Genomic DNA, 13,183 nt, shown 5'->3' with positions numbered 1-13,183 from the left:
ATTTCATTATCACTATTTGGGAAATAAGAAAAATCTGTATAACATATCCAACCAGCTATGTATGTTTTTTATGCAAAAAATTAGGTCAATACCGCAAAGGTTTATTTAGAAAGCGGCTATACTAATATAGCTAATTATTACCCGCAAGTATGTTTCTACTGAACATAATTACTCGTTAGTATAATAAGGTAGTGATAAATAGGTATGTTTGCATTCATTACTAGTCACAACTTCATTATTATCAGTGATAATAATAAATCCAAATTGAAATGTTTAATGTACATCATCCCAAAACTCTCATTGCGGTTAAAAATTTGAATCAAGTTCCATGGTACACCTACTTTTGCAGCTTAACAGGTAAACCTTTATTTAATTTATTATCAATGGAAATAATCACGTTGGAGAATAAAGAAAGAATAAACTTCTCTGTTCTTTCATTTTGGTGATACCAAAATTAAGGCAATAACGAAAATTTATGTTTTTGCTTTATATTGTTTTGATGGAGTGACAAAAATAAAGCAGACATTTTATACCCACGATATATACTAGATGACGGAGGAAGTTGAAAAACAATCCATAGATGTTGCATACTAAATGGATCTACTGCAAATCAAAGCATCTCAGATGAAATGACAAATATTCACCTAATTACTAATAAGGTGCTGCAAGAATTATATAATGAATTTATAAATACCTCAATACCTGGTAATTAGCCCCCATCTCAAAACAAGAGAAATATCAACATCTTGCAGATCTACAGTGCCTATAGTGCCTAAACTATTAAAACCATCTACATAGAAAGTATAGCATCTTAACACGCTTATATTAGCTTCACCTGTATATGGTTTTGTTTGTTTGTTTGTGTGCAACTCTCCTTTGGACTAAGATCGTGGCACAGTTCGACAAAACGCAGCTTAAAATTAACTATTCGACATATTTCTGCATTTTTTTTAATTGAACATTGTACATTTCATAAATTTTGTACATAAGTTCATCATAAACCTTTATATTTTGAAAAAGAAGAAATTGACCAGTACGGCATATTATCGTATCGATTGAACAGTTTCACATGTTAAGAGAAACGGTAGTCAATTTGGCTTATTTCAGGCCAAAGACAAACCGTCTCATATAAATTGCATAAAACTTTATGAATATAACACTAAAAAACTTGTTTTTCACTACATCGAAGACTTAATTACAAATAAATAATAAAAATTTTGTATCTGTATCTTCAACACCTCAAACTTAATATTGTATTTGTGTTTCTCTATGTTTTAGCCGACTTGCTGATGATATCAACTGGTATGCAAATATCTTGGTATTCCCCTACTTTCACAAAACTTCTTTCGAATGATACTATTGTCAATCCATTCGGAGAGCCGATTTCAATGGTGCAAGTCTCCATTCTTAGTATACTACCATCGTTGGCAGCAGTTATCATGTACATACCTTGGGCGAAAGTATTAAATACTATTGGAGCTAAGACGACCATGAGAATTATGGCAACCATACACATCTGCAATTTGTTAACGATAGCTCTTGCAAGAAATATCATCGTTTACTATATATTTCTGCCATCAATTGGAATAAGTGCTTATGGAGGTGTACTGGCTTTAACGGTGTATAATACTGAAATTGCACAAGATTCTTATAGAGGAACAATAAATTGTATAATGTCATTGCATATGCCAATAGGAATTCTAATAGGTTACATTTTAGGATCAGTTTATAGCCTAAAAAATTCATCGTTAATAAGTACAACACCATCTATCATATTTCTTGTACTTTCATTTCTAATACCAGAATCTCCATATCATTTAATATTTAAACAAAAAAATACCGAAGCTTATAAAGCTTTAGAAACTTTGAGAGGTAGAAAGAACGTCAGTGAAATAGAACTTGAATACAATAAAATAAAATTAACAATCGATAATGATATGTTATTACGAAAGTTGACAAAAATTTCAGACTTTGTTAGATGCAAATCCATAAGAAAAGCTTTTTTGATAAGTACTCAACTTTTTATTGTAGAGCAATTATCGGGAATATCATTAATATTGGCTTACGTGACGTTAATTTTTACCAAAGCTGGTACTGGTTTATCAGGAGATGTTGTCGGAATTCTTGTCGGACTAACGAAATTAGTATCATTTTTTCCGGCTATATATTATATAGATAAATTGGGAAGAAAAACATTGATACTCAGTTCCATCTTTGGCTGTTCAGCTCTGATGTTACTTCTTGGTATTTTTTTTTATTTAGACCATATCGGTTCGAACTTAATTGATAATATTAGATGGATATCAATACTTTTTACTCTGAGTTACATATTATCGTATGGTATTGGATTGGGAAATGTACCTTTGGCATTCGCAGGAGAGATATTTCCTAAGGATGCAAGATCTGCTGGTGTAGCAACAACATTAATAATAGACACGTTAGTACTGAGTATCATAATATTCAGTTTTCCCTTGGTTTCTACCACTTTAGGATTACATTGGTGTTTCTGGATATGCGCGGCAGCTTCATCAATTGGATTTATCAGTATTTATTTTACCATGCCAGAAACAAAGGGAAAATCTTTTTTAGAAATACAAAATCTTTTAGAAAGCTAATCAAATAAATTGTGTGAATATATTTTATCCGGATATAATGGTAATGTATTCAGTATCATATCATACCAACGGTTTCAGAAAATCGAACTCCAATAAGTAACAGCTCAGTATCAAAATGGATTGTGTCAAGCAGTAATTGAATACTTGCGTTAGAAAGAGTTGACCCTAATGCAAAATCTCATAATATATCATTGTCGAAATGACTATGAACAAATTGCTTGCAGATGCAAACTCTAAAAGACGTTTGTTGTCGTCTTATAACCAAGTGAAAAAAAAGACAAAGAAATTGTTACAAGATAATTAACACGGTACGAATCAGGTATCCCTTATTAGTGGTAGTTAGTTAATAGTATCAATTTAGTTTTGGAATTACGTGACGTGATAAAAAAACGCCGGAGATTTTCCACAAATGTGTTCTGTTGCATCAGGATAACGCACCCACAGAGTTGGAGTTTCTGGTTTCTGAAACCGTTGATGATATTCATACTGAACACATTATTTACACTAACACTCACAATTACAATGTGTGAAGCACGTTTCGATAACAAAGTCTTCGTCTTGAAAGATGTGTAAATGTGTGTGGTAGTATGAGTAGTATATTCATTATAACCGAGCTCCAGCTTCACTATTGCAACATCCGCAACACCTCAGGCAGGTATGCAATAAGTTGATAACCTGTCATATTATCCAGATTTTTCCAGCCTGTTGTCAAAATATGTATGATAAACGATTTTCTTCGTATAATAAAGTCATTGGTGTATTAAATTTCTATTTTTTTATTTTAAGATGATCAGAGGTGAAGCGAAGGGACTTTCTTATTTACATTGATGTTCCTGCTCAAATTTTTTCACTAATTATTAGCAAAAATTATAACAAGCTCGATTTATTCATAGAAAATTGCAAATTTGAGGTCACATTAGAAACAACTTCACCACATGAGGTAATGATGATCATTTAATATAAAAAGATTCAGGTGATATATGTAATGAATAAATATTTCGATATATTTAATGTCTGGATTTACTGAAATTGCTCTACTTAGTATAATTAAATAGTATTTTTGTAGAAATGTATATTTTATATAGATATGACCCTTTCCTATCCTTATTATTTTTTATTATTTATCCTCGAAATTATTATCAAAAATAATTATACATTTCAGGCTTTTAGTAACTGTTTAGTTATTTTGGTACATTTTCAGACAATAATTGTTGTTGTTTTGGTAATTTGATAAGAAAAATTCAATAGAAAGTAGTTGCCATCATAGTCAAATAATTATTCCTTCACTAATCTGCATCTCTGGTCTCAATTTGCTTCAGGGACTTCAGTTTGATCATTTTATATCTTTCTATTGTTAGACATCTCTTGATCAAATGCTAAGCAATACTTTTGATCATCGCAGTATTTGTATTTCTTTCTATGAAGATAGAAATAACCATATTTATCAATTTTTCGCGGGTTCAAAATACATAATCTCCTTCCTTTGGCGTTAGCATTGTATTTAAAAAAAATTCTAATAAAAAATCTTTTGACAGTTCATTTTAATAGATTATTGTTGTTATGGATACAATTTTGTTTTCCATGGCAGTTTTCACTACAAATATTAGTTTTCGATTTGTGAACTAAGCATAAAAAAATCAAAAGATTGTATAAAGATTTAAATGTGGATTCTTAATAACTTATCCCGATAACTTTTTGTTATAATTGTCATATAAAAGGTACTTTACTGCTAAAAAATAGGTTTCTTCAAGTTTCTTTGGCAAGAGTTGTTTCACCCATCCGGGGTCAAAGTATAGGTAGTGCGGTCCATTAGTTCTTAGCTTAACATAGAAAGAAAGGTCATGAATAAAAAAAACTCATTTTCTAATATATTCTCAATTCATTTTCAAAATATTCCGAACGTCTGACTTAAGTTTCTTTAGAGAACATATTCCTAGCGGTGCAAGCCAATTATGATTTGTTATCAAAAGAATCCATGAAATAAAATTTCTGAAGGGAATCTTTTAAACATTAATTTAAACCTTTAGAAGGTTTAATGTTTTTGGTTTGGACGATAGTGGAGAGAAGTTATGCAGTAATGTGATAGTTTATTTGTAATTGTTTTTAATTTGGAAGTATAATTTTAAAATTTTAGATTAATATTTATAATTTCCAGGACCTTTACAGATAACATGAAACACGATAACATATCGTTTACGTTAAACTTTGCATTTTATAAATAACCACCTTTTTAGAATTCATGATAATAGCAAGGTTGATAAAATGAGTATATTAATTATTTTTCTTATTTTGATAGACGCGCTTCCCAAAAAATGGTTGATTTATTGTAATATTCCAGTCAAGGTAATTATATATACCAACTCTCAGTATAATGTTATTCAATTTAAAAAAATCGTGTTTCGCCTATCCATATTCTGACCTATACATCTACAAACATTTTTTGTCTGGGGAGTATAACGACCAAAGCCACATCTCCGCGAAGCCAATAGTTAAAGCAGTCAGGAATTATTAATTTTCTTCAGGATTTGTTAAACATACCTTTATCAACAAATTCTTATCCCTGAGTACATCATCTGAAAATTGTTGAATTTCTTCAGGAGTTAAGATTCTTTGCTTCCTTGGCTTGCATTCTTCAGTCCACAAACTGGAAGCGATTTCATCTTTTTTTTTTTGATGTACAAGGTAGAAAATTATCACAAATATTGAATGCGTTTGGAACAATATTATATATCTCCAAACTCTTTTAATCTTTATATACCATTATAATCAATAATCAACAAATCTGAACTCTTTTAGTATGAAAACAACGATAATTTTCGTGTGAGGAATGGAAAATAAAACAAACATGTGAAAGAATTGATACAATACCTCAAAAAATAATAAAAAAGTTATGTGACTTTAGTTTCGGTAAAGAATATATCATTGTGAAGTTGCTTACTACGCTCGATTTCTATTTTGTTAATTACTCCATGCCAGAAGTAAAAATTTTTCAAAATGCCTTGTTTTTTTTCTCGTTTACGAACCAACATAACAAGCAAAAAGTTGTGCAAACTAATAACATAATATTTAATCGTTATCAAAAGTATTATAATATGTTTTCATTTTGATATAAGTAACCATTGAAAATAGCTGTCTAATTCTGATTGATGTATCCATTGAACCGTGAATAGATTCGAAAGAACTTCAATAAATTCAGAGAAAATAACTTGTAGCTTCAGGTAAAAAAAATTATAACAAAAGTGGTCCCGAGAAGCATGTAGATATTATTTTCAGAATTTCAGGTCCACTACTAGAGAGCGCATTTGAAAATATACTTAAACTTAAAAAGCCACATTATTTTAAATTTACTCAATTACATGACTCTTTATATACAATAATCGAATTTTTCAAAAAATTAAGCGCATTCAATTCACAAGCTTTATTCTATATCTTGAAATAAAAGGGAAGACAGACCAGAGCTTGTTATGAAAAAATATCTGAAGTCCAGTTCTACTGTTCAGAAATAGAAACTATATGAATTCTTAGCAAAGTGAATAGAAATTTAAATAGAAGCATTAAAGTTGATGTAAGTCTTTTAAAAATAAATATCTTTTCTCTCTCCCATAATTTTTCTTCAAACGTCTATAAAGTTGTTACGTCTAATCAGAAATTAAATTGTAATAATGCAGTAATTTGAACTAAATCTTATTATCGCCTCTAGATGGCGTTATCTAATTGTAAATCTAATATTACTAGCAATGAGAACAAATCACAAAATAAATTATCCAACAAATCTAATAATGATCAATTTGGATAAATAACTACATAATTAGAAAGCCCAAGTTGTTCAAAATATCATCCATAATTTTCTATACTTTCTATTGCTGACTGGTTGATAGGACAGCAGTTTCAATTTCTACCATTAAAAAATTTTGTATTGCCTGTTTTCTTTCAATCATATCATTGTCGTAGTTCCATTGGTGTGAACGAGATCTTTAATCGGCTCCACAAATAAAACATTGAGAAAGTTAAGTCTGGGTGGCCAAATGGATGAACTTTCTCGTCCTATTCACTTATCAGAGTATGTTTGATCTAAAAAAACCGAATTTATATGGAATAATTTGTCGGGCAACCATCACGAATCACTAAGGGTATGTTTTCTAAAAGAAATGCCAATGCGTTTCTTAAAACGTCTGAATATTTACCTCAATTAACTGTCCCATTGTAGTACTACATATTATAGCGATTTAGTCTATAGTAATTTTCAAATAAAAAAAAAGTGTTGAGTTTAATCAAGATCACCTTGTTGATAAAAAAATTGAATAATGTTTAAGTTCACAAGAAATTTTTAACTATTAATCTAACCTCAAAAAAATTATATCGAGTACTAGTACTCGGTACGAACCTTGTAACTAGCGTCGTCTAAAGGCAGATATTAAACCAATTTTTTTTTAAATTTCATTACAAAACTGCCAGTAGTTTTGGCAAAACCGTAAAAAATGTAAATGAATTTTTTTTCTTCCGCACCCTTCATCTTGAATACAGATGGTGTTACGAAAATTTTCAACCTAACAAAACCCAATTATTTTTTAGTTCTTTACCACTTTAGACTTTATGTTAGAGACGTGGTAACTTTCTTTGGAACACCTTGTATAGTGTGTGCACATTTAAATTGAAAGTTCATTTTACAAAAACTTAACATGTTTGTGTGTGTGATTCTGTTACTTATGTCATTAATTTCAATTTTATCATTGCAATTTAGTTTTAAAAAATGTTAGAGATTTATTGCAATTTATATTGCAACGTCTCGACCCTAACGCATAATTTCGGTAAATCGTGGCATGTGGCAACACAACATTATGAATTCCTGTGATGTGAATAATTTCAGTGCTACTGGGACATACTAGGACGTGGTTTAATTGTTTCAATCACAGCACGCGTGGTTTAAATTCCTGGTATACACAAAATAACATGCTCAACGGGATTTGAGGAATTTAATGAAATCTGCTACTAAAAGGTTTTAATAAATTCACATTAAAATCGGGACTTTAAATGATAGAGGTACAAAAAAAGTTCTAGTTTACTGAAATTACGAGAGTAAAAAAATACAACGCAGTATAATACAATAACACTCATAAATAAGAAATGAAAAACTGAAACAATAATACTTTTAAGAAATCACATACTCGTGTAGACGTACGTCAATGCCACCAATGTCTTATAGAACATTATAAGAATACTGCAATTTTACTAATACGGTTTTTTTAACAAAAAATTAGATGAAAAATCTTTTTCCGCCACACCTTAATAAGAATTAACTCAAAAATTTAAATCTTTGGGGAAGTTATTTTCAAAAACAATAGATAATGATAACGGTAACGTTGAAATATTTATTTGTATGCCAAGAACTGAAAGTGCTACTTTGTTGGATGAGTCTGAACAAAGTAGTATTTCAGCCGCGGCGTTTTTGATTTTTTTGTAGAGTACCCTTTGTTTTATTCCTCCAGGAAATTGATGAGTTAAAATAGAACTTTTCCAGATTTTAGTTTTTTCTGAAAAATAAGCGATTACTACCTTTTCCGTTGGATTTTCCGCCTTTTTCTGGTGCTTTTTCTTGCACGAGATTTATCCAGCACCGAATTGAAAACAGCCACTTTGCTTTCTTCGGTGAGATGAGGTGGCATCATCGCTAATATTTTCTTTTTCATCATGATTCATTGTTATGTATTAATTAAGATGGATAAAACAAATCATTTCAGAAAATTTGAGGTTATGCAAAATCATCGAAGTGAAACTGTCAACATTAAAGTGACTAGAGTCACATTTAAGGAAGTTAAAGTTGTCTTTAACTTCCTCCTGAGCGTCTCGAAAGTGTTTTGCAGTACGGAACTGTCACTTTCACTACATGGAACACTCAAAATGCAACTTTCGGTATGTAAATGAATACAGAACGAACAACTTTAAACTCTAAAAAAATATATTGTGAACACTATAATCTACAAATGGTTGACATGAAAATAGTGGAAAAAGAGTGGGAGAATCAGATGAGAATTGAGCTCCTTTCAAACCATATAAGTGAGCAGGATCAAATATAGTGATACTCATGTGGATGTTCTTCCATTCTGAAAGTGATGGGAAGGATATTGGATTTATACATGTATAAAAAGGAATACAACTATAAAAATTCATGGGAAAACTCAAAGGCAAATCACTAAAGGCGACATTGCATGAAGTAGTGAAATCATTAGAAAGGACGGTGTAAAAAGAGCGTCGATAATGAATATATTCATAGAAGTAGAAGTGATTGCTACACTAATAAACTGGATTTAAACGATACTCAAAAGCAGAAAAGTCAGTTCAGAAACAAAAGTACAAAATCATAGGGAAAAAACTACTAGACGAACAACACAAAGAGAAGTGTAATGACCAATAGTGGATAATGGGATTTTAAAAAAATATCTAGAAGGAATAAGAATCAGAGCAATAGCGAGTGCTGACAATGTAGGGTATAGATTAGTGACGACATGAAAAAGGCATTAGAAGAGATCACCTTGTGGATAGAAAATGAAGGACTGGAAATTAGTACTAAAAAGATCACTCACAAGGAAAAACGAGATACCTGAGTTTCCGGCTTCAAAATTTGCCCATCAAAGGAATCCGAATACTTGAGAATCTTCAAGTGCAGAGAATAACATGACTGAAGTACTGCACAAGCAGCATTAGAAGCCATCCTGAGCTGAGAGTTGAGAATATAATTGTTCATGAACGGTGTGGACTAAAAAATATTTCTAGGTTTACTGAGAGACAACGTTTGGAGGTATTGAAATTATGGACATACAACTATACTGCAGAATATGAGTGCAATAGGAGAAAAAGTTATGAACAATCTATTAGCTCCAAACACGGACTATATAACATGAATATAAAGATGAACATTCCTATAAGAAAGGAATGAGATGGGAAATCCTTCACTGAAGAAGGTAATTACCAATTTTCACCGATAGCTGCGTTAACAAGAGGTGCAATAGCAGCTGGTGTGTATCCAAACGAACTGAATATTGAAGCCTCACAAATTGAAATCTGGTTGTAATATCATTCAAAAGAAAACTCACGCTGCCGTCTGTCAAGATATAGTAGTGAATTGATCAGAAACACAACAATTTACATAGACAACTTTGGAAACAATACCCCAAAAAAATATAATCAAAAGTGTTTTGGATTGGTAAATCTAAAGCAAGCCTCTGCCGAGTACCAGAACACAATGAAGTAGGAAATAACTATGTAAACTTTGTCTCTAGTGCCGGAGTACAGGGAACTAGAATAAAAAATTAGTAAAGCTGGCTTCCGGCATACATAAATATTTTCCTTCATAGGCTAAGAAGCTAGCGTGGCACTTTTTTAAGCTAATAGCGCCCTATTATTATAATTTGTAATCTTCAGAAGTGTCAACTAAATCCGTTGTTTTTCAAATATTGAATCCATAATATGGATACCTGTTATTGCTGATTAAATATCTTTGAACTGTTATTTCGCACTAGTATATGAATTGACTCACTAAATAATTAACCCCCGCTTCTTCTATAGGTAGTATCTCCTTAGTCAAATACGGTAATTTCGAATCTGTAAACAACTATCGCAAAACGTTACAGTTAAACAAGAACTGTGCTTTTTTGGCATTGAACTTCCTAAGAAATATTTAAAATAATGATGCCCAGTTATGCGGCATATCTTCTGTATATTGCCTGATTAATTGATGTGAAAAAATCATTGAATACTTCCCTGATTATTTTAAGAAGTTGGAGGCTTCTAAGTTATGGTTGATTCACTCCATTGAAGCTACACTGCTCCAAAAGAAGATATTAGAAACAGGATACACGAAACGTAAATCTGGATTCATTACATAACATTTATTATCAAAAATATTACATATAGATTATAGTTACATAGTGATAAAATTAAACATTCGATAGTGAAATGATGCTGTATTTGTGAGAAATGAGCTAATAATTTCTTTTCATATTTCTTCACTTTAGTTATTTCATAAACAAGCAGTGATAACCAACACTAATTTACACAGTAAACATATAGCGAGGTAATTGAAATCAAATAGTTAAACCAAGCGATCATTTTCTTGTATTTAATGGAAACACTTTTCACTGTACATGCATGAGCAACAAATTTTTATGTAATATGAGATGTCACAAAAGTTCAGATTGGTATAATAAGTGATTGTGATATGAATTATTTACGTTGACTATTCTACTTCTTTTCAATACATTTTGTATTTCTAGTATTTGTTTTATCAAAAATCTAATTTGCTAATGTTAATCCTTATATTTTCGTTTTTAATTCAAAGAGCCAATAATACGTGTCAATGATTATATCCTTCAATTTAGGCTGATTCTATCATGCCACTTCGCAATCTCCGAAATCAAGAAAAGATGGGACATTAGCCATCCAATTTACATAATTCGGGTTTAAGCCGTAACATATTCAAATTATTCAATAGTATCACAGATGAATTGAAGTTTTTATTTTTGTTCTCCAATTATTTAAATACATTCTCCAACATATTCGATAACAGATCCAAGCAAGAATTCTTTGAATAATTCAACGTTTTTTTATCTTTTTCTTTTATCTTACGCATAACTTATAACCGAAAAAATAGAATTTGCTTCAATTTATAGGACACAACCATAACTAGCACTTACTGTTAGTACCACAGTTTTAGTCCAAAGGCAATCCTTAAGTCAAAAAACGCTGAATGTCCAATTTTCTAGTAGAAATGGTATATTTTCATGAAAATAGGAATCCTCATTCAAATTTCAAACACCCAGTATTTCAGAAACTAGCTAAAAGGCTTCACCGGCTGCATCATCATCTACAGTTCAATATACTGAAGCACTTATCAACTAGTGAGAATATGTGAAAACAAAATTTGCTATAGATTTGATAATTCTATCGGTTTCCACTAAACTTATACTAATTTGGGATTTCTTAACTATTCGTAATATTTATACTGAGCAAACTATTTACTACTAACACTACAACAGCATTACTTTGTCAATAACTTATGTGTTCCTTATAAACTCTTTCATTGAAAGTTATATTATTTATATTCTTCATTGACCCTGCTATAAGATGAGAGCAGGTTCAACTATTTTTATTTAATTTTAATAGTATTTAATCGTTTTAAGTTTCATCAGATTTTCCTAAAATAATTTGTGTCCACTCGTACAGAAGTATATTACTTTGATAACATTTTTTGTATTTCCGCAAAAGATTTACCTTTAGTTTCGGGCACAGTAAAAAACATATTTATAAAACCAATTGTAGTTACAAAACTACAGACCCAAAAACACCAATGAGATCCCCACAATTCAGCTAAATTGGGGTAAGAAAAAGATATAGCGCAAGCTAAAATTTGATCTATACCTAAAACAAGAGCTACCCCGGTAGCTCTAAAATCATCAGGAAAAACTTCGCCAGCAAATGTCATTGGTACTGTTCCCAATCCTATTGAATAAGCCATTACGTAAAATATGACAAATGTTACTAGTAGCCATCCAAGATTATCAAATGCATGTGATTTGATATGTGAGAGATAAGAATAAACTCCCATGAAAAATATGGGAAAGATACATAGAAAAGAAGAAGTAAGTATTAGTTTTCTTCTTCCTATTCTATCTATTAGATAAAGTGATATCAAATATGTAGCTACTTTTACTAAACCTATTATTATACTTACTGTATTGCCTGTCAAAGTTGACTGGGAATTGTCTATAATAGTTACAACGTAAGCTAAAATGATAGATATACCAGAAAATTGTTCGATAACAAACATTTGTGATGCTAAAAAGAATGCCTTTCTCGTGTTACTGTTCTTAAAAATTTCGAAAAAACATTTCTGGTTTGGGGAGGTAGTGGCTTTTACAATTTCGTCTTCCATATCAGTAACCGATTTATCTAAAGTACGTCCCAATTTTTTCAGCGCAGCAACCGCTTCAATCCGTTTATGATTTGTTATCAAATAAACAGGTGACTCTGGTATGAAAGGCGACAATATCAGATGGATAACAGCGGGTGCTGCGCAAAGTAAAGTGAAAACTCTAACATTGAACAATGCTCCACAAACAAAACCATAAAGAAGTCCTAATGGTATTTGTAATCCCAATAAACAGCCTAATGTTCCTCTGTAGCTATCTTCTGATATTTCATTGATGTAAAGAGATGCGGAAAGCATTGAACCTGCAACACTGGATCCAGTACCTGCTAATGTAACACAATAAATATAATAATGATTCGCAAACGCTGTAGTCGTTAAACTAAATAAAAGAATAACAGCAAGAAGTCTTAAGGTAGTTCGTCTTCCAATTCTATCAACAACTTTTGCCCACAGTGGATATGTTAAAGTGGTAGAAGAAAACAGAAGAACTGGTATCAAAGAAACTTGAAGAGTCGATATTGCCTCTCCCAAAGGATTGATGTCTGTATTGTTCGACATTAGTTTCGGTATAACTGGAGACATCCACGCGATTGAAATTCCCAAAGACATTGCCATCAATGATGCTAAAACAAACAAAATTTTA

The 13,183-nt window shown here is 31.1% G+C and overlaps 2 protein-coding genes across 2 annotated transcripts; one reads left to right on the top strand and one right to left on the bottom strand.

The window, feature by feature from the left end:
• The first annotated feature begins 216 nt into the window (after positions 1-216).
• LOC130445286 (facilitated trehalose transporter Tret1-like) lies at positions 217-3,684 on the top strand. The gene is made up of 2 exons (XM_056780849.1): positions 217-357; positions 1,279-3,684. Exons 1-2 carry the CDS (start codon positions 270-272, stop codon positions 2,613-2,615), a joined length of 1,425 nt encoding a protein of 474 aa, XP_056636827.1. The 5' UTR covers positions 217-269; the 3' UTR covers positions 2,616-3,684.
• An 8,157-nt stretch (positions 3,685-11,841) lies between these two features.
• On the bottom strand, positions 11,842-12,837 carry LOC130445873 (facilitated trehalose transporter Tret1-2 homolog). Its single transcript, XM_056781761.1, has one exon. The coding sequence runs from the start codon at positions 12,835-12,837 to the stop codon at positions 11,842-11,844; it is 996 nt and encodes a 331-aa protein (XP_056637739.1).
• Between the last annotated feature and the right edge of the window lie 346 nt (positions 12,838-13,183).

Source organism: Diorhabda sublineata, chromosome 6 (assembly GCF_026230105.1).
Source record: "Diorhabda sublineata isolate icDioSubl1.1 chromosome 6, icDioSubl1.1, whole genome shotgun sequence".
NCBI lineage: Eukaryota > Metazoa > Arthropoda > Insecta > Coleoptera > Chrysomelidae > Diorhabda > Diorhabda sublineata.
The sequence above is the reverse complement of the archived record's forward strand: the minus strand, read 5'-3'. Positions and strand labels throughout refer to the sequence as shown.